Source organism: Paramormyrops kingsleyae, chromosome 3 (assembly GCF_048594095.1).
Source record: "Paramormyrops kingsleyae isolate MSU_618 chromosome 3, PKINGS_0.4, whole genome shotgun sequence".
NCBI classification, from domain to species: Eukaryota; Metazoa; Chordata; class Actinopteri; order Osteoglossiformes; family Mormyridae; genus Paramormyrops; species Paramormyrops kingsleyae.
Window position 1 is genome coordinate 40,933,411 of NC_132799.1, and position 23,394 is coordinate 40,956,804.

A 23,394-nucleotide genomic window follows, 5' to 3' on the forward strand; every position below is an offset into this window, starting at 1 on the left:
GAAACAGAGAAGAACCAGGCTGCAGTTATTATTCAGACACACACCGATAAATTGAGAAATGAGTGAAACAAGAAATTGTGCCGTGGTCTCTTATTTTTTTCCAGAGTTGTATGTATAGGTATTAGGGATGTATAGATACACTCAACTCACAATTCGATACGATTCACAATTCTGAGTTCATGATACGATTTTCTCACAATTTTTTAACAGAATGAGCTCCAGACAAATTTATTAAAAAATATTCCTTTATTTATCTTTCTAAACTGTGCAAAACGAGTCCTCTTCTTAACAGTGCAACTGAAATTGAATAAAATACTGTTTTAAAAAATCCCAAATAAAAAAAAAATCTTCAAATAAACGGTAACACTTTACATTAACTGCACCTTCATTCATCGTTACATGCCTAATAGGTATTAACACTCTATACACCAACAATCATAATTTTTATACTTTATTCAATTCAATTCAATTTTATTTATATAGAGCATTATCACAACATTACATTGTCTCAATGCGCTTTACATTTCTGCCTCGTAAGGACCCCCCACTGAGTAAGCCAAAGGCAACGGTGGCAAGGAAAAACTCCCTAAGAGGAAGAAACCTTGGGAGGAACCAGACCCAAAGGGGGAGCCCATCCTCCAGGGGCCGGCAGATGAGTCAAACAAAGAAGATGATATAACTAAGCTAATACAGGGTTTGAAATATATGTCTCAATGCAGCGGCCGACCGGTGCAGTAAATTATATTATCACAATGTCTCTCCAATCATCATAATGATAATACTCCAGTCATTCCATCTGATTACGGTGTTATGACAATGCCCCAATTAGTATTCAATCAGCCACAGAGGATGAACAAAATAATGGAAACACCAGTACATGAAAAAGGACTTTCACTTTTAAGTAATTAAATCACAAACTATGTACCATTGCAGCTACAAATGTGATTCATATTAGGTTGATTAATGTTAACTGTGTGTCTCAACAGCTATTTTCATCCACTAGAAACAACTTTTCATTCAGTCACTACAGACCCAATAAAAAAGTAGGCAAAGTGTGGCTCAGCGGGCAAAGCCTCTGTGCTTGTGATTGGAAGGTTTTCGGTTTGAGCCTCAATATGCTAGTTACATGTCCAAGAACCCTCGAGCAAGGCCCTTAACCCACAGCTCCAGAGGTGCTGACCCTATGCTGTGACCCCCAAACTTACTCTCACCTGTTTGTGTGTCTCATGGAAAGCAGAACTGGGAAAGGAAAATAAATGAATAAAGTACCTTTAATAAAAAAAAAAATCAACAATACCAATAGAGAAATGTTAAAATTGAAAGCTATGTTTAATACCCATTTATACTCTTAAACAAAAATTCTAATTATTTGTGAGGAAAAAGTTACTACACCCCTACACTTATCACTGTGTTAATACTAAAAATGACAATATTAACCAAATCAGGCACAAATGAATAGATCATTATTAGACAGTATCTTTTAGAGTCAAACCTTACATAAACAACTGGTCTAATTTGGTGACATACTTTTTCCCACAGAGAAAAGTTATATTCTGTTGAATTTTGTTGGATAAATGATTTTGAAGTCAAAATTTCATTGTTTTTGTTATACTACATCACCTTTATTTATCAAAACTGTTCAAACGAACAGTACATTTTTAGTTTGTTCAAGTATGTAAAAGACAAATATTTTCAAGAAATTTACAGTAAAGTCAAAGTCAAACTTTATTGTCATCTTTCCATATACATGTATACGGAAAAACGAGATGGCAAACTGAATTTTACACATAGTGTAAGTAGACACAGTAGTCAAGAGATATTGATAACAGTGCCAATGAGCTGAGAAGCATTTTAAGTAAAGTGCAGTAAACGCTAACAGCTTTCTGGTGCAGAAGCAAAGTAAGATTGTTTTATGCAATATGATTTTTTGTGCAAATACTGATATGGTCCAAGTAGCCGAGGTGGGGGCGGGGGAAGGCCTTGTAGGTCTCACGAACGTTAATATAAACAATGTCCAAACCATTCTAACACGATATTTATACCTAAGTCCAATTAAATGCAGAATTACATTTGTTTTGTTTGCACGATTTCCAGTCCTAGTTAAAAGCACCACTCTAACTACAGCGCAACATGGTCTTAGCAAGAAACACTTCTTGCATGCAAAAACAGCTATCCAAGAGAACAATAGTAATGTCCAATTCATGACTTGTTCTTTTGAACTGGTTATTTTCATTGAATTTGTGGAATCGGTTTTAAAATCTAAAAGAATCAAACTTTTTGTATAAATATTTGACAAATTATCATATAACAACACAGCAACTTTTTTTAAAATTTCACTTACATTTGTAGTTGTCACACCCGGCTCCGTCCGACCCTCATGTGTGCCACGCCCCCCTCATTACCTCGTGTTTTTCCCTGATGGATCTCACCTGTTGCTCGTTTTCCTTAGCTTGTGTAGCGTATTTAGTCCTTGTCAGTGTCAGTTTCCGAGGTTGGTCATTGAGTGTGGTTACGTGTCGTCCCTTCTCTTCTACCCTGCTCGTCATTAAAGTCTCGTTTACCCGAACCCCCGACTCCGTGAGCCTGTTTATCCGCCTGCTCACCCACGAGCGTGACAGTAGTCATGTTACCTTCAGTGCCCCTCCGCATACTGTAATCCATAGTATTTCTGGTGTGCGTCTGCCTGCTGCAGGGTAGCTAGGCTCATTGATCTCGACTAATGACTCCCAAATATGCTTCATCAACCATTTGCTGTATTTCCTGACTCCACTAGATGGTGGTCTCTGTTCAAAAAAGGGCTCAAAACATGCCCCAGTAAATCAAGAGCACAATTGTGGGCAGAAATACAACAAATGGTTCATGAAGCATCGTTTTGGCTATCACTACTTTCAACTCTCGACAATAAACAAATATTTCGAATTCAGCACATTCGGAGCGGCTACTAGGCAATTCTCGTGAGACTCATAAGACCCACAGGAGATGTTTGTAATTCAATTTATTAATGTATTAATTTTAATATTAAGATATTATAATGGATTTCTTATTTAAAGTTCATAAAACTACATTATTAGCCACTGGTATCCCTGTTTTTTTATTATATAATTTATTTCATTTTGCAAAAGTTAGAAAGTTTTGAAGTCGCATTCCCATAACCCTATTTTTTCCATTGGATATGTATATTTTAGTATGCCATTTTAACTGAACAGGAGGTTTTTCAGGAACACATTAATCATGTTGTAGTAAGATTTACTTTTTCACAGCACCATATTTATCATTATTATGTCAACACTCTAGCTACAGTCAGTCTATCAAGCCAGCACACCACTATTCATCTCCATCTGTTTACCATCACTACTGAATGTTTTTCTGGTTCATATCCATATCCATCCTTATATGTAAATCGGTATAAGTGTGTTCCAAAATTAACATATTACATTTATGAATGTAAAGTACTCCAACAAAAACACTAATTATACACACTTAGCTAAAGAAAATGAATGAATGGGTGGTTTACGTGTAATTACAGAATAAAAATAGGTTTGAAATGTTTGTTGATGGTAAGCCAACAGTCTGAAATAAAAAATAGGTTCAAATATATAAATGAATGATGCTAACATCAAACATGCAAACATGGCGGTGCGCTCAGACGCTGCGGCTCAGTGCTCTTATTCACGATGCACTGCAAATTTCGTTGTACATTGTGCAATGACAATAAAGCTATTACTATTACTATTAAATATTTATTTGATGAGTAGTCATTACAGTATATGACTCGAGGTATGATAACGCGTACTTCCTTAAGGTTTTACAGATTCATTCTTCTTTATGGCACTCATATGATTCCATATGAATCATAACACAAACACAAGCAGCTGGCTTTAATGTGAAAAAGTGATCCAATCCGAAAAATATCAAAAGTGATCCCAAACATGACTGCAAGAGACATGCTACCCATAAGCTGTGTTGAAGGGAAGAGCTTTAGGGAGCTAGTTAATTATGTTGAACCGGAATATAATGTACCCTTCCGAAGAGCTATCACTAAGGGGATAGAAAGGCTGAAAGCAGTTTGAAGAACTGCCAAAAGCCACAAAAATGCTCTCAACAACAAGGTATGTGGCAATTTCAACAGATATTTGGACCTCTGGTGTAATTGTTAACAAGATCACAAACAAAATTTCCCCTGAACCCGCTAATTTTATTAAATAAAAATATATTGTAATATCTGGTAGACCCAGACATCACAGCAGTAGGAACTACAAAAGCACTCCAACACACATAACAATGTTAAACAGGGAGGTCTGTTGCCAGACGGTAACATACACTTATGGTGGCTAGTTTGCACACTGTGTAAAGACGAGAGGATCAGACAGGATTCACATATGACACAGGCAAGGGCACAAGCAATAACCCAGAACACAAGTATTTACAATAACACATACACAAACAATGGACTATTTACACATGTCCTGCATGGTCCATGCTGTTAATAGGCTCCACAATGTGCACCCATCTCATCATCGCTATAGCATGATCTGATGTGTTATTGCCGGGCTAACAATGCAACCATGTAGGCTACCAAGACTGCAAGTTGCTTTTTGTGAAGTAGAATGTTGTTTTTTTCTCTATCTGTACAACCAGTAGTAAATAAAATGTTCATATTTTGTTCATGATAATATGAGTGTTGTCATAGCCCATGGTGACATTAAGAATTTTTTTTTAAATTTAGGCCTACTTTTGTTAAGTACATGTTTAAGCTTGGATGTACATTTGTTTAAATTCTCAAATAAACCCATTTCATTAACATCATGTTAAATATACATTCATACATCTCAGATAACATGTGCACCAACTAGTGGTGAAACATTTTATTTACATTTTCCTGGTTAACCGAACATCAGCACGTTTAAATTTAAACATGCAAGTCAAGTAAAGTTAACATTTGATACTGCATCATAACCATTATTAATTTGAAATCCAGCCCATTGGGGTGTAAGTATTTACAATGTAAAAGTTTTAGGAAAGCCCTTTTGTAGATTTTTTTTTTCTTCTTGGTCTTTTACTGTTGCACATAAGCCCACACTTGGCCCATTTTATGAAATTCTGCCTTACAATAAATCTTATTTTTAAACTAGACATAGACTTATATTTATCAAATATGTTATTTTGTGTATACACACACAAATACACACACACACACACACACACACACACACAAACACACACACATATATATTGAGCTTTGGGATTAAGCTGTTTTTATACATGTAGTGTACCTTTTTGTCCAAAGTACACACTGGGTCTGTGTAGGCTAGAATTTAGAATTTATTTAGCATGTTATCATCATACGTAACCTAACATGACTTGTCCTTCTATACATCTTGTACTCAATAACCCCACATAGTGAAATTACAACCCCTGGTGAATTTTTTCATTGCTGATAAGACACTCTCAGACAGTCCCCCCACCCCATTTAGTAAAATGAATCAAAGGGGGACCTAAGTTAAAGCACCCGCTATAAATAATCCAGCTCCCCCATAGCACCTGCAACATTAAATCACTGGCGCTGCCACTGTTCGAATATCAAAATACTTCACAATGCACATCCCTAGTACTGATGCAAAGTTGCAGGTTGTTGGACTTCTTGGTCTGTTTATTGAAATGTTTGCCTGATATAAACACGGAGATTGGAAGTGAAATGTTAGTTTCTGTAATTATAGCAGAACCAAAGTGTTTTGGAAACGACCTGGCTTAAGTACTGTTTGATGGCCGAGGGTCAAAAGAAAGTCAAAGTTACAGCAATTTTATATATTGACTACGTACAGAACTTGTCAAGTAAGTGATCACAATCCCATAAACTAAAATCAGCTAATACAATGTACATTCACATACACTAGGGATCTTTCCTGCCCACTGCCATCAGACACCACAACACCTCCACCCGACATGCCACTCCCCATCCACAGGCGAAACACATCAGGAAGCATCCTGTCTTATATTACCTGATGTTGTATAGAAACACACCTGTGTCCCACATTTTTTTGAGACTCTCATAAATACCCCTCCCCACCCCCAGCCATAACACATTAGGAAGCATCCTGCCCCTGACACAGTAATAGTCTCTTGCTGTTTCGTAATTTTACAATGTTTTCAGTATATGCTATCTGTGTGCTGTGTACTTTAAATTTGTTTGCACTGCATTTACTTTTTTCACTGTCTTTGCACTTTGTCTTATACTGTTTGAATTTACTTCACGTATCTTGTTGCTGTATCAATAGTTTCTTATCTTATCCTAATTATCTTAAATGATTTTATAACATTGTATAAGAAAGAAAAAACAGAATACACTCATGTCCCATGTCTCTCTGCCTCCTTGCTAATTACCAGTGAGCTCTACAGGAGTGATCAGATGGAAGCGCTCTGTAGCTGGTTCAGCTAACCACTCACCCCATAAACAGGAACTGCAGGGTTTCCCAGGCAGTCTCTCTTGGTCTTCAATTAGAGCTATTGGTATTTGTTTCCCCCCCCAGTGATGCAAGCAGCTAGGATGACCCTAAGCACATTCACTCTACTAATCACTTTGGCAAAGCCAACTTAATATGACAGCCAAGGACCCTGCTGTTAGGCCTATTCATATCCTCACTTATTTCCTACTGAGTAACCATATTAATTTGTTGCCTTTTTTATTAAATAAACATGGTTTTGAGTGGGGGGACGATGGAGCGGGAGGTCGACAGGCGGATCGGTGCGGCGTCCGCAGTGATGCGGGCGCTGCATCGGTCTGTCATGGTGAAGAAGGAGCTGAGCCAAAAGGCGAAGCTCTCGATTTACCAGTCGATCTACGTTCCTACCCTCACCTATGGTCACGAGCTGTGGGTAGTGACCGAAAGAACGAGATCGCGAGTGCAAGCGGCCGAAATGAGTTTCCTCCGCAGGGTGACTGGGCTCTCCCTTAGAGATAGGGTGAGGAGCTTGGTCATTCGGGAGGGACTCAGAGTAGAGCCGCTGCTCCTCCGCATTGAGAGGAGTCAGATGAGGTGGCTCGGGCATCTGATTAGGATGCCTCCTGGGCGCCTCCCTGGTGAGGTGTTCCGGGCATGTCCCACTGGGAGGAGGCCCCGGGGAAGACCCAGGACACGCTGGAGGGACTATGTCTCTCGGCTGGCCTGGGAACGCCTCGGGATACCCCAGAGGAGCTGGAGGAAGTGGCCGGGGAGAGGGAAGTCTGGGTTTCCCTGCTGAGACTGCTGCCCCCGCGACCCGACCTCGGATAAGCGGGAGAAAATGGATGGATGGATGGATGGTTTTGATTTTCAGTTGGTGATGTGTATGTGTGTTTAGTACACCGGACCTAATGTGTATGGAGGGCTCATTCTTCTTGATCAGCCATGCCAGCTGTGTTAATGACACGTTGAATGCTAGATGACAGTACTGTAGTTTGACATGGATACTATAATGTTACAACAAATGATTGGCTAAACTTACTGCAGGTATTTAAATAATAAAATCGTACTGAGGTTAACGAGAAAAAGCTCATTACAACAGTGGCATCTGTGGCAACAGTGGCAGAAAAGGTCCACTAGCCAAAAATATTTGGATAAGTATTCCTGCCCTTTCTTCCAGTTTTGGTCATATGATCATATGGAACCCTTTAGAATTTTCCATATTCCTGCATAAATATGACTTAAAACATCACATCAGATCTTCAAACAAGTCCTAAAAGTAGATGAAGAGAACACAATTACACAAATGAGACAAATATCATACTTGGTCATTTATTTATTGAGAGAAATATTCCAATGTCACAAATCTGAGTGGACAAAGCAAGTAATTTGAAGGTGACATTAGAGACACGTGTTGTCAATCAGTATGATGGTTGTCAATCAATGTGATGACAATCAGGTGTGAATGGGCACCCTGTTTATATTAAAAGAACAGGGTTCTATTAAGTACTTCATCTTCAAACACATTTGTGCAGTATCAGTGTATCATGTCATTGACAAAGGGCAGTTCAGAGGACCTTAGAAAAAAAGGATGCTCATCATGCTGGGAAAGGCTACAAAACCATCTCTAAAGCATTTTCATTGCACCAATCCTCAGTCAGATACTGTAGATTGTATGCAAATCAAGGAAGTTTAAGACTATTGTTACTCTCCCCAGGAGTGGTCAACCAACAAAGATCATGCCAAGGGCAAGGCACCTGATTGTCTGTGAGGTCACAAAAGAACCATGGGTAACTTCTAAGCAACTAAAAGCCTCTGTCACATTGGTTAATGTGAATGTGTGTAGGTCCACCATCAGGAGAACACTCAGCAACAGTGGTTGATGAAGATCTACTAGAAACATTTATTTGCAGATATTGTTGCAAAAGGGGGTCACACCAAATACTAAAAGCAAAGGTTCACATACTTTTTCCACTCATGGATTTGTGACAGTGGATCATTTTCCTCAAATGAATGACCAATTATGATATTTTTGTCAAATTTTTTCTATTATGTTCCCTTCACCTACTTTTAGGACTTCTGTGGAAATCTGATGTTTTAAGTCATATTTATACAGGAATACAGAAAATTCTGAAGGGTTCACTAAAACTTTCAAGTAGCACTGTCAGCATTATAGAAAATTGAAGGTTGGAAATATTTTGGAAACATTTGAAAACATTTCAGGTTTTTACCTGAGCATTGTTTTTTGCCATTTGGTTTCATTGAATTTCCAATAACATTTATTGGTCTTTACCATACAAGCATTTAGCATTAGTGACATCTAGAAATTAGAGAAGTGCAGTTGGCAGATAACAACCGGGAACAGATTTGATGGGTGTTACTTAGTTTAAAATAGTGTTTCATTATTTTATATTATCTTACTTTCCAAAGATATTTGTAGGATCAAGATCTGTATGTGTGTGATTACTTTTGTATAGGTTGGATTTGTGGTTACCAATTTGTGGATGGAATAACAATTCTATGGTACACAGAAAATTTAAATATCTGTCGTCATCATTTTGTTTGCAGTGAGAATTGTCGGCCTATATCTGTATGCATACACAAGTATACATTTGTATATGAACAAATGAATGTGTGTGTTGTATCTGTCAGCTGTCTTGGCGAATACATACATGTACATGTCATGTGTTCAGCACTTCAGTCAGGACAATGAAGATGCTCCATAAAAGTCTTCTACAAAGGGCCTTCATATGAATAAGCTAATTATAGAATAGAGGGTAGACCGATAAAATGAGCTTTCCATGTTTCCTACCTGCAGTTAGTAATACTAAAATCAGCCTAATTTATGCATTTGTATGTCATTCTCTGTGGAGAGAATAGCATTTTTTGCTATTACAATCCTCACAAAAAGGCTAGCTAACATAACACATTAAAACACAGAAATAAATAATAATCCATAAACCTTATCCCAGGAAAAATGCCAAAAAAATATCTAAATGCTCAACTGGACCCATTGGAAAAAAAGAGGTAATGAATCCAATCAGGGTCAGGTAAGTTTCATTAACTGAAATGTTTTGGGAGGGATTATTGACATAAAAAGTGTTCAGCCTAACTCCTTGTTGATATTGTGGCTCCTGCTAGGTCAAAACACTTAAATACTACTATAAAAATGCTTTAGCCTGTCACATTCTGAAGGATGCTAAATTGGTGAAACTCCAGTGCATATAACCCATTCATGCTATTTAATTTTTATTTCTTTTCTAACTTTGTTCTCAGTTTATTTCAAAGCCATAATATTTGATTACATTTTGCTGTGACTAATAAAATAAGCACTTATTGAATTTTAGGAATAGACAATTAACCCAGATATTCTGTCTTTAAATGTTTTTCCATGTGAACTTGAGACACTCCAAAAACTATATCACAAGCATCTCAAAAGGCACATTTAAACATGTGTATGTATACCAACAAATTCACAGAACCACAGCCTTATCCTCATGTAATATTAGTTTCTGAGCTGTATCCCAACAAAACATGCAAAAGTTGATCCATCAGATCCATCTGAAAATAATGTACACTCTGCACACATCCAGTTCTGCTACTGTGAAATATTCATCAGAATACATCTATATAGTGACTGAAAAATAAATAACCTGTCTAATCCCTCATCAATTCAAAAAATGCAAACCCTATCCATTTATAAACAGCATCTAGTAAATAGAGGGATAGTACATAGTTACCTAGCAACTGAGTACACAACTGTTGGCAAGTGCTTTAAGGTGGAATCAGTTTTATTATAATACACAATAGTACATTTTGTCCTGATGTATTGCTACTACTATTTATGAACACCACTTCTGATTTTAATAAAAGTCAAGAGAGTTGTTTATAAGTATTAAACTACATGTAAAACTATTATGCATTTCACCTGTGTCATAATTCAAGTGGTATTCAGATGGGTTATTATTTTTTTAATTAGTGGTCACAGTTAAGGATATCTAGTGCCACATTTTCCATTTAATGAAATACATAGTGACAATTTTGCCATATTCCACAACTTCCTTAATCCAACATTCTTCTAGGTTTCCACACCTGTCTCTACCCTTCACTCTACTAGCGTTCATATGAATATCTGCCAGTCTGCTAGGTTCCACACCTGTCTCTACCCTATACTCTACTAGCTTCCATAAGAATATCTGATCCCCTGGAATATCTGCTGGATTCCGTAACTTTATCCACCTATCACCCACATCTCTTATCCCTTCATTAGTGCGTCTTCCAGACTTCTGTTCAAAGTACACCATACTGCTGTCTTTTTATGACTTCCTTTCATGTTATAGAAAAGCTCTGGTAAGCTGACAGGCCCTGGAATGCAAAGCTAGGAGCTCAGTTTAAATGTATTAATTTACCTTTATTTAAAATTTAAAACAAGCATCAGTTGTATAGCACTGAAATCAAAAGATGAATTTGGTTCACATAACAAAGCTAGCTGTTGGTGTTTTTGACGAATGGCATGCAAGTGACACTTCCATGTGCAACTTTCATGCACAGTCATCGTGCTTGAGAGTCCAGTGAACATCAGTCACATTTAAGATTGATACATGATGTTCTTCTCTCACCAGACAAAAAAGTACTGATTCCTGATAGCTTAAGCTCAGACAAATCAGTACTGACTTCTGAAAGATCAAGTCATCAACTAGGGTGCAGTGGTATTCAGTTAGCACTTTAAACAGCACAAGCCGTAACCATTGCAGGTGCAGGCAGAAAAACATTGTTGTAATGTGATGTAATTTTTCCAGTGCCTCTTACCTCTTCTTCCTGCTCTATCCTTTTTCTGTTCTCTGCCTGAGGGCAGGGTTCCACTTCATACTCACCGCATTCCCATATAAGAGCAGCAGGGCTAAGCCACAGACCTGAGTGTTTCTGCAATATCCTTCTCTCCCTTGATCTTCTTCACGGATCTCTGGTCCCTCTCTCCCTCTTGCTCTCTGTCTCACTATCTTTGCTCCTCTCCTATTCTCTCCCTCTGCGCTCCGTGATAAGAGGCGTTCGTACTCTCTCCTCTTGCTTTGTCTGTTCACTCCACTCTCTGCCTCTCTCATGTTCATTGCCTTGTTGCTATGGCAATGGCAGTCCCATCCCAAGCGTTGGCATGCTCCCAGGAAACGCAGGTGACTGAAGCTGCAGCAGTGCAGCATCCCTGTGTACTTAACCCCTTTTTCACCAAGACACTCATCTATTCTATGATGTTGCTTCCAGCTCTCATTTGTCTCCTCAGCAACTAGACTACAGCTGATGTGTTCTCTGTCACACATGCTCACAAACAAGAACAAATACAGACAAAGGGATGCATACACGCACAGAGGAACACAGCCATATGGTGACAAAAAGAGACACCCATACACCCTATCTGCATTCACACTCCCACCCATAGGCAGATGGGCACATAGACATGGGCTCCATGCACAGATCCACATACGTGATATAAGTGAAAGCAAACTCATAAAGACACATACAAGCCAACACATAGAACCACATGCTAACTGATCCACAAACCTTTCTCAGAGAAAAAATACATATTTCCACACACAAATGCATGCAATATCACACTGTATTTAAATAGCTCTGATGTAATATCACTCACATAGGTTGGATTCATTTAGTTTGTGTGAACAAGAAAAGTCATGGAAACTGTTTGTTGGCAATCAAACCCTTAATCTGAGCATTTGAATGGCAAGGTGTTGTGGGGAGAATGTATTTTAGTACATCTGACCAGATCATTGCCACACACCTGGTCACTGTTTCTGGCTAACAGAAAATAATGATCTTTTTAAATAAACCCACTATTGGCTGTTTGGGGATTATTTAAAAAATAACTACACTTTATAATTAAGCAGAGTGTAATATCCATTACAGATAATGTGTTCATTCAGCCTTTTGTACTCATCTTGAACATTCGCTCACCATGCTGATGTGAATGAATGGCGCATAAAAGTCTTTTTCAGGTAGTATTACATTTTTAAGCTAGTGGTTATATTAAATCTAGGTATCCTATTTAACAGGTTTAGTTTAAGAAACCCAGGCCAAGCAATCTCTGCTACTATCTAGAGGTGACCACCTTCACAGCACCAGGAACTTTGAACTGTGAACAGCATATTGTTTTACTTTTAAATAGATCTGTTAAAGAAATGTAAATGGGACAGTTTATTCAAGCATATAGCAGAACAGCAACAGAGAATAGACTGTGCATACCCTAATAATGGATATAGCCGCTTTGTTTCTTTTTAATATTTTTCCATGTCTATTGCTCTTATTTTAAGAACAATAAAGCAAACATCCTTCAAGTTCTAATGCACTAAAACAGGCATTATGCTAGCTTTGCACAGCATCATACCATTTACATACAAAGATATTTCTGCAGTACTATTTCAACTGAGATGAACTGAATTAATGCTTGAGGATGTTCACTCCATATCACAATCAGAATACAAGAAGTGAGATTACTCACACTGATGAGCTCAGCCTCCCAGATCTTCTTGACCAGTTCCATAGAGGTGTAACCATTGATGAGAAAGGACTGTGTGTAGTTCCCAAGTTCCAAAGATTCTAACCACTCTGCCACTGAAGTGGGGATGTTTCCAGGATGACCAATGGGCTGCACCTGCATTCAGACCATTGAGGGAGATATATATGCAGAGGGATCTGATTTTTCAGACAATGATGAGTGTGACAATGCTGAACAAACCAGGGAATTAATACATCATTTTGTTGTTCCTCACTGTTGCTGTAGATCAGGTTTTTTGCCATCCTGTGTAACTGTATCTTTGCTTAATTGTTTGATTATATTTTTTTAAATTATATCCAGGAAGACTCAATAGATTAAACAGAGAGAAAAAAAAACATTGCAGCACAACGAAGTAAAATAATTCAGATCTGCTGTCTCTCTGCAGTTCAAGACACAGCTTGAGGAATAAAGGGGGAGTCATCCATGTTGTATCGTAACCAGTGTGCAAAATACCCGTCAATATTCGGGGGGGTTCCCATCTCCCTATTGTTGCGCAATACCCATCTTGAGACCCCCTTAAAATTTTGCTTTTGAGGCTTTCAGGGGGTCTCATGGGTTAATTGGGGGTGTCAGACCCCCCCCTGTATTTCACACGCTGGTCGTAACCTCATCTAACCTAGCAGAAGCGTGGGGTGGGTTGTTCAGGAATCTTTCAAAGCTTTCCAGGATCTCAGATTTTACCCCCACACTCACGTTAGGCAGGAGGCGGGTGGCCTGAAGTAAACGCTGCCTGTGAGCTGAGTTAAGGATACCAATCTCCAGCAGGTCTTGGTCTTCCACCACATTACCGCCCTGGAGAAGAAACAACATTACAGCACTATACACCTTGCGTGTTAATGACACAATGAATCAATTTTAAATAATTCAAATTCATCCTAGCTGCCTGCCATCTGCTATCCCCTTGACTGGTAAAGCTAATACCAGAAAACCAGTGAACTGGGAATTATGTTCCGTAAATTATGAATGTTTTGTGAATAATCAGTTTTTATTTGTGTGATGAAAATGGTGTTTTGTGTCCTTGTCACTCATCTGTACAATTGTGTGTGTCTGAGAGGGAGTGAGAGAAGGAAAGCTGCAGGAATTTTATGTTACTAAGGAAACCTGGCACAACCACAAACATTTAGTTGGATAACAACGTTAGAAGCAACGTCTAGCTTCTAATATCAGGAATTATATTTAGACAGAAGAGCAGTTGAGACGTAGTTCATTTATGTAGATGCTGAAGAAAGGAAGTAAGCCTTAGAATCAAAGGCTTCTGAGATGGACATTGTTTCTACTCCCTGGCAAGGCTCAAGATGAGCACATTACCATTTTTACATAAGCGCTTATACCTGCTGCCACTCATGTCTCATTGGCTAAATACATCTCTGCTCAGTGATTAACAAATTCTGTCAATTGCATTGTTGCTTCCACTTAAGAGATTTTATTCATCTTGTAGATTTTAAATGTGCAGATGTGATTTTTTTCTTACATAATTATTTTTTACTCCGGAATTTAAATTCAGTTGTCTTCATGCTTTCTGCGTCTTGTATTCAGCTATTTGCTCATGTTCATTTCAGTTTGTTCTGATGTAATTTTTTTCAGGTATCATTACTACTTCCTATTAGAGTTTATTTATTTGAATTAAAATTTAAGTGTTTTTCTGTCTCAGTAGGTGAGAATTTCTGTGTGAGAATTCAAATAATAGGAATTTGGATAAAGGTAACTGGTGGGTAATACTCCTGTATCTTGCTTTAGTTCTATGTCATTATTCAAATGTTTTTCCATCTATTAACTGGAACATTGATCAATGTATTGCTCACATTTTTGAAATTCAAATAAAATGAATAAACACTGCTTATTTTTCCCATTAGTCAATATTATATAGGCATGTGTTGCGGATTGACTGGAGTTGAGTGTCAGGTTTGACCTAGTCAAAGGACTTGTTGGACTTTTATCCTTAACCTGTCACTGACTGTACTGTACTTCTTCATTATGATTGTAGGAGGGCTGTAGAAGTATAGTAGTGTGACGATGTTTTATAAAAGGGAAAGAAAGTGAGTGAATGTTGTATGTTCTGTTAGGTGCAGGCTGGAGCCTGTGTGTGTGTGTGTGCATGTGTGTGTGTGTGTGTGCGTGTGTGTGTGTGTGTGTGGTCTAGGTATACCTTACCTTGTGGGGACCAAAGGTAAAGTAGTCATAGTTAGCATTAGAATTTTTCCCATAGAAATGAATGAGCGATGCCCAAATAGATATGATTAAACGACTGTGTGTGTGTGTGTGTGTGTGTGAACATGTATGCATATTATTGACCTCATTAATTTCATGACAGACAGTTTCTGGATGGAGAAATCGTATTTGGCCTGTAGGTTTTATCAGTCTTACAAAATGCACAAAGATAAACACATGTATCAGTACACACACTAGAAAAATGTTTATATGTTTACACACACTAGAAAAATGTTTTTTATTACAAACAGTAATTCACAAGAACTTTTAAAAATTCTGGTACAAGATACATTGTGTACTACAAACATTTTAACAAAAAACATGCTTTATTATTGACTGTTGAACAAACACTGCATGATGTAGATCAAAGCTAATGAACATGGAAGTTTCATTAGCAAAAGCATTAAAATGATAGAAAACTGAAAAAAAAACAGAATGGGATACGGTTACTGCTATTGAGGTTGCATAGTGAAGTGTGCATGCTGTCCCTGATTATTATAGCGAGAAGAGTCTGAAAGTAATGTTACACAAAGTATAAATTAAGTTGCAGACAGAAGTCTATGTAATGATACAACACATCCAAACAAAATGCTACTGGTCAAAATCTGAATGCAGTGCTAGATTATGCAATCTAAAGACAATGTTATATATTAGAATCCAGAAAGAATGCTACAAACTAGAGTAAACAGTAGACTGCATTGCAATGCCGAATCTGAATGAGGTTTTACACACAAGAGTCTGAACGCAGTGTTACTTGGTTGGGGTGAATGAGGTACTGTACATTAGAGCGCAGAGTAGAATGAATTACACAGTTGAGTCTGAATGAGGTGAGGTATGTTACATAATATAGTCTGAATGCAATATTACACAAAGAATGGAACATCACATAGTACACTGAAGAGTTGCAATGGATGTACTCACCATGAATTGGACATTGTCAAAGCCGTTGGCCACCAGGTGATTCTCGTATTGAACGAGCCCAATGTTCTCCAGCCACTGGCCCACAGACTGGACTGGGCACCGTGGGCCTGCAAGGGGGTTTAGAGGCAGTCGTTTCAGCAGGGAAGATTCGTCCACGCAGTAGTCGCGGCAACCAGCCTCATCAAGCTGTGACTGCATGGCGCTCAACGCTCAGCAGCAGAAAGAAAAGTAGAATGAATAGGTAGTGAGATGGCAGCACTAGGAGGACAGCGGTGGTGTGAGCATGCCATGGAAGCCAAATGCCATTTCCCCTGGTGCATCAGCTTCTGCTCCAGCTCCCGGCGTTATGTGTGCATGTGAGTGAGTGAGTGAGTGGACGCTCTTTGTCAGCCTCTGAGAGTCGTACAGCCATTACTCCCACTCATTTCCAATAGCTGCAGATCTGCTCCTCTGCACCGCCCACCCCCCACTCTCCCTGTCTACTGGCAGCAAAATTTCTACAGTACCAGGCTCTGTAGAAACAGAAAAGCACTCTGAGCTGCTTCCTCCCACACACATGCATGGGTCTCATCTACATACCGTGCACACACACAAACCTCACACGTAAAAATTCCTACACACACACCATAAATTGAATCCTCATATACATACACAAAGACATTATATACAAGTCCCCAGATATTAGTTCATTCATTTGTTCATTCATTCATTCAACTTCTATACCACTTTTCCTATACATGATCACCGGGGTCTGGGTCTCAGAAACAAAAGATGTAAGGCAGAGAATAACCCAGGATGGGGCTCCAACACATCACAGGGCTAACACACATTAACAGTGAATTTGGTAATTCCAATTCACCTTAACATGTTTTAGGACTGTGGAGCGAACATGGACAACCCATATGTGAGTTTAACATATCCTGGCCTAACAAAGTAGTACTCTTTCTCTGTTTCAAAACTGCACTTCCCAAACATTTTCTGTCTGGGTCAGCGCCCATCTGCCCCTGCCCTCCATGCAACTACCCCAGTTGGCCAGCAAGTGGTGCTGGCCATCCCACGTTTTCACTTCCTGTCTAATCCTTGTGTGTTCCCATGTTCCATGGCTCAGGGGGTTGAATGTGTGGCGCAAAGGCTGCAACCCTATGGTTATGGGTTCAAGGCTAGCCTTATCTGTTGATATTTGTTTTATCCTTATCCTTCATTTGATATTGTTTACGCTTGTGTTTAATTTTTCTTATTTATGGTTGTCTGCCCCTGCCGTGGTTATTTTCTGTTTTACTTGTTTCTTGATTTTCTCCTAGTGTAGTATTTCCCTGTGTTACCTTAGTTCTGTGTTCATTAGTGTTAGTCACTTCACCTGTGTCTTGTTGCGCTCTGCCCTACTTGATTGGTTGTTTTTGATGATTCACACCTGCCTTTTGTTAGTCCTTGTTGTCAGTGTATTGAAGTTCCTGCCTTTGTTCATTTCTCCAGTTCGTCATTGTTTGAATTACTGTGTGTATTCTGCCCGTTTGTGTAGTCCTGTTCCTGTGGTTGCCTGGTTCCTTTAGCTCAGGGGTGTCAAACTCCACTGTGTTTTTGGTTTACCTTCATTTAACACACCTGATTCAACTCCTTGTGCTAATTACCACAGAGCTCGTAAGCTAAATCATTTGTGGTGGAACAGGGAATGAGCTAAGCTACACAGGGCTCCGGCCCCCCAGGAATGGAGTTTGATACCCCTGCTTAAGCTGGTGTATGTACAGTATGGGCAATTCCATGAAAAGAGGGACATAATAAGCAAAAAATAAAACTTTGTTTTGTATCCAGAAAAGGCACTAATTTTATCCACTATATCCCTAATTTCAAGAAACAATTTGAGTTCAGGATAGAAACACTGTGAATTTTCAATCCCAAAAGCACCAAAACAGGTGAGTTGAACCCCTGAAATAAGCAGTAATTAATTAGCTAACACAAGTCATTTAAGTCGATTTGTTATGTTTAGAGCATCAATTTGTGGCAGAAAGGAGCTTCAGTCCTAATGTTGAAGCTGGTAACTGGCAGGCTGGGCTGATTTTTACTTCTCTGTCAATGTAACGTCTGTCACAGAAATTGTGAATTGATTTCATTGAAGGAAAATTGGAAGGAATAGGGACATAAGCTTTTCAATTCTCTAAGTTCTAGACAAGGCAAAATCAATGATGTGCCAAGTTTGTCCCCATGTCTGGCAAGTAGCATGGGCAAGGGGATGAAAAACTGTAACGTCCGTCACATGTAACGTCCGTCACGTCCCAAGAAAGTGGTAGGAATGTTGTCTTTTTTTTATCTTATTTGTGTATTCTTTCATCTTTCTTAAGACAATAAGTAGTTCCACTAATTCCCCAAAGGTGGCAGCTGCAGCAAGGCAAATAAACTCCCACAATGCACCTGGCAATTTAGGACATGAAAAGAAGCTGCCATTTTCAATTTTGTTTTCATTTGGATGAAAATTCAAGAGTAAAAACAAATTAAGTATAAATTCTTCCCTGGGGAGGTTCACAGATCAGAGATGGGAACTTTGAAGTGACAGTCATGTATAAAAAAGGCAATGACACCTGGAACTGGCCAGATGGAACACATGAAGACAAAATCTTCTATGTGAGAGAAAAGATGATAAAGAGACTCCAGCAACCAACCATGGTAAATAAAAGAGATTACTGGGGTGCTCAGTTCCTCGACTTTGATTGATTGACCCACATGAACTGAACTGAACTCACCAAGTGGATGTCTCAACACTGTTTCACTAATTTTATGGTTTGAGTAGTTGCCCAAGTTTTGGCATATTTCATTATTTGCAGATTTAAAGTGTTCAAAGACAGAATCTGATGTGTTTGTAAAAATGGTAATTTGAGTTTAAAATGTTTTAAAGGTTAAGAAGCATTTGCAGTTTGAATTTGAACAACTTGAAGGTTTTCAGAACATTTTCAAAATTATTTCTTTGTACCGGTCAATTTTAAGATAAAATTAAGGGCAAATTTTGATTTCCCAGTTTAAAACACAAAAAAACTAACCATTTCTCACATCACAGGACACAGTGGACAGAGGTAACATCCGTCACGTAACGTCTGTCACACACAATTTGGAACAAATTTGGTAGTGCCTCCTAAGGGACTCTGATTAGAAACAATATCATTGCTTGTATATAAGAAGGATGAGTCACTCTATAATCCTAGGGTAAACATCAATTTGTACCTGTACTGAATTCAGAGAATTCTGATAATAAATATTATTTGATTTTTTCCATGTCTTTTTTGCGTAACGTCCATCACGCCTGTAATTTTGGTTCTTTTGAAAATCACAGAAGTCACAAGATGACTTTTGGTCCCCCACCAAACAGGTTCAGGCCTCAACTATAACCACACATAGGGTTAGGTTCCTTGGGGTACAACTTTAGCTGGGAGAGTGGTTAGTAGGCCTCAATGTCCGTCTAAATGTAACGTCTGTCACGATGGAATTGCCCGTATGGTTCTGTTAGTTATTTTCCCCTGTTTATTCCTGACCCCTCACGGTCCTTTTATATTTTACCCCAGTATGTTCAGTGTTCTTTGGTAAATGGCCCTTTTATCTTCCAGCCACTAGTGGATCGTCACCTTTTTTTCCCGCCTGTACCATAACAATTTTCATCTTAATATGGGAAAAATCTCAAAAGAAATGTTGACTCTCACCCATCAAATGCCTTTTCATCATCTTGTAACAGCAACTGAATTGTTTGCTTAAATTTCACCACCAGCTCAATTAATTAACTTAATTAGACAAATGACTCAATGAAATACTGATTAGTCAAAGAAGGTGGGGTACTACTCCACTAAAAAAATACACTGCTGTAATGGACTGTTGCCGCAAATACTGGGGTTATTTTAGGAGAGGGTTTGAAATGGCTAAGTTGACTCACTTTGACAGACATAAAATCATAGTTTTACACCAACGTGAAGATCATTTAAACATTACTTTCTTTGACTGTCTGAAACTTATGCACAGTACTGTATACACAATCACACACAGACAAATACACAGACACACCAAGCTGCTTGCTGCAGTCACATACCCACACAGTTCTGAAACATGGACAAAACCTATTACATACACTACTGTAGAAGGTTTCTAGTAGACGATTAAGACTGGATGGAACAGAGAAAGGAAACATCCACAACATATGTTTTTAACATTACCAAAAATGGTTATAGAAACAGACCTGCAGTCAAAAGAGAAGTACTGTCATCATATCCTGTAGTAGACATGGACTATTTAATGAAAATATACTTGCAGTGGTCAGTTTATTAGGTGCTAATGCAAACAGCTGCAATGAAAACATAGAGCATGGAGACAGCGTCAAGAGTTTAATTTACTATTTGACTAAGCATTAGAATGGCTGAGATTTTTACATATTACAGTGTTTAGAGTTTATTAAGAAAGGTGTAATCAGCCAAAACATTCAGTATTTTTGTAGTTGAAAATATCTTGTTAATGAGAGAGATCTGTATTACAATTATCAGAAAGGCCACAAGTACTGTACAAATACAATACTTTTGTGCAGAATAGCTCCTCAGAATGCTCAACACACCTATGTTGAAGTGATTCTAGAGGCAAAACTAGATCCTACCCACTACTATCTAACTGTATCCAATAAATAGTTACATGGGCTTTTAAAAAAAACATTGCTCTGTAAACATAATCCCCTAAGTATCCACAGTAAAACAATAATATCCAACATGTCATTAGCGAAGAGGCAAGGAATGGGAAGGAATTTTGATCTGTCAGACGGCACATGCATTCTTCTTGGCCTTACAAAACAATAGTTATTGGTCATCTTCCATTACACTTAATTCTCAAAGAGCTCCGCTGGAAATCAGAACATCAGGTTGGAAGATAAAAACAGAATTCATAATTATTTTGAATTTTAATGACACACACAGCTATCACCAAGGCAACCACCCTGTATTCTGTTAACAACCAAGAAAAAAGCATGGTTTGTTTTTCACAAAAAAAGTTGTATACGAATTTAGCCAGGCTAATAACTAAATATCCATTCTGACCCTTGGCATATATTGGCCTTTACTGAACTACTGTACCAGGTCCAATATCCAATATCTGGCCAATATCTGAGTTAACATTTTGGTATCAGCTGATATTCACTAAAAATCAAGATGTTGGAATCTCTCAATATTCGAAGTTAGCAGCAACAGAGTTATAGACACAACTACTTAAACATTGAAGATAATTATTTTGGACGATCAGCTATTTTCCATAGTGGAGGGCAAGGGATTTCATTGGCTCATTCCAATAATCTGCGCAAGCAAGCTCTGCAAGTTTCATCATGTGCCCACTCCCTCCACTAAATCAACAAGTGGCTCAGACGGTAGCTGGTTGTTAGATATTGGCAATATTAGACAAAAATATATTTGTCATCAGTTAAAAATTTCACATTGCTGTACCAGGTAAACTACATGGACCTGTACTGGATAAGCAGTGATAATATGGATGGAAAAATGTATTAACATTATGGTGTAGCACTCAAATACAAATCAAAACACCAATTTTATTAAATGAAATGTTAATTTTAAAAAATGCATGAACATCAGCTATATTTTAAAAACTGCCCAAGTCAGGCCAGAAATTTGCATGTGCTTTGTATAGTGCTATCTTCTTTCACACTGTGTCTCAATCAATCAATCAGACTTTATTTATATATCACTTTTCTTACAAAACAAGATCAACCGATGAGACGCCCGAGGTGCCCGCTGAGGCGCCCCCTGCTGGCCACGTGTCGGCGGTGCCCGCTGAGGCGCCCCCTGCTGCCCGCACGCCCGAGGTGCCCGTTGAGGCACCCCCTGCTGGCCGCACGCCCGAGGTGCCCGCGGCCCTGCCTAACGCAGCCGCTCTGCCCGCGGCCCTGCCTGTCCAGCCCGGCTCGCCTGTCCAGCCCGGCTCGCCCGTCCCGCCTGTCCAGCCCGTCCTGCTTGTCTCTCCGGCTGCACTGCCTGCCGCCACGCCTGAGGCTCCGGCTGCACCGCCTGCCGGCTTGTCCGTCCTGCCTGTCTCTCCGGCTGCACCGCCTGCCGGCTCGCCCGTCCTGCCTGTCTCTCCAGCTGCACCGCCTGCCACCACGCCCGCGGCTCTGGCTGCACCGCCTGCCGCCACACCTGCGACTCCGGCTGCACCGCCTGCCGCTACGCCCCCTGCTCTGCCCGAGCCTCCACCCGCTGTGGCTCCAGTGACTCCATCGCCCTTGCCCCAGCGAGGCCGACACCCCCTAGGACCCCGCCTTTCCGTGTCCCGTAAGGGGAGGGGACACAAATGTCGGGCCCGGGTCCCACCCACCCTGCCCTGTCCCCTGGCTCGCCTGTGCGTCCCCTGGCTGTGGCTCGGTGGCTGCCTGCGGGTCCCCCCCCGGTGCCTCGGTGCCGGTCCTCGGTCCCGCCTCCGTGTCGGCCGCCTCTGGGCCCCCCTGCTTCAGCGGGGCGTCGGACGGCGCCTTTTCCGGCTCCGGCTTCCCCTTCACCTGCCACGGCTTCCCCATTCTGCCTGCCTGCGCCAGTGGTCCCTCCTGCTCCCTCCATGTCCCCTCCGTCACTCCCTTGGCCCCTGTGTGGTCCCCTGCGGCTCCTGCCTCTCTCTTGCCTGCAGCCCCTCTGGCCGCCGCCCGTCTGGGCTCCATCAGGCTCCCCTTTGTCCTCCGTCCCTTCCTGTCTGGTCTCCCTGGTCTGCTCCTCGTCCCTTTGTCCCTCCTGTTCCTGCTCCTTCTCCTCCTGTTGTGCCTCCGTTCACTCCTGGCCCTTTTGTTCCGCTTGTGGGTGTTTCCCCTGTGTCTCCTTTCCTGGTCTGTCTGTCCGCGTTCCCCGTCCTTTGTCAGGTTTTGTCTTGGTTTCTGCCCCTCTGCTTGTTTTGTGTTTCCGTTCTGTTTCCTGTGCCCCGGTGATGTCTTGTTTTTTGTCTTTCAGGTCCTGTTCCCTTGTCTCGTCTGTCACCTCCCCTTGGGCGTGCCCGGTGTGCATGCCTTTGGGGGGGGGGTTCTGTCACGCCCAGCTCCGTCCGATCCTCGTGTGTGCCACGCCCACCTCGTTACCTCGTGTTAATCCCTGACTGTCATCACCTGTTTCCTGTTCCTTTTTACTTGTCTGGTGTATATTAGTCCGCGTCTCCCACTGTCTCGCAGATCTGTCATTGTATTGTCCGGATGTTCATGCCTGTCTGCCCTCCGTTGCCAATAAACCCTGTTTGTCCGTCTTCACGGCTCCACTTGCC

At 40.2% G+C, this 23,394-nt stretch overlaps 1 protein-coding gene across 7 annotated transcripts in view; it reads right to left on the minus strand.

The window, feature by feature from the left end:
• The window catches only part of LOC111838518 (ankyrin repeat and sterile alpha motif domain-containing protein 1B-like), a 40,922-nt gene that overhangs the window by 11,480 nt on the left and 6,048 nt on the right, over positions 1 to 23,394 (minus strand). For 2 of the 7 annotated variants that reach the window (XM_023801576.2, XM_023801577.2), the window contains exons 2-4: positions 16,135 to 16,241; positions 13,699 to 13,797; positions 12,949 to 13,101 (exon numbers count right to left, since the gene is read on the minus strand). In XM_023801576.2, coding sequence (XP_023657344.1) covers positions 12,949 to 13,101; positions 13,699 to 13,797; positions 16,135 to 16,241 — 359 coding nt within the window. Of the gene's footprint in view, positions 1 to 2,341; positions 2,763 to 11,249; positions 11,864 to 12,948; positions 13,102 to 13,698; positions 13,798 to 16,134; positions 20,312 to 23,394 lie in introns of those variants that run through there. The other 5 variants (XM_023801575.2, XM_023801574.2, XM_023801580.2 and 2 more) reach the window with 5 other exon arrangements.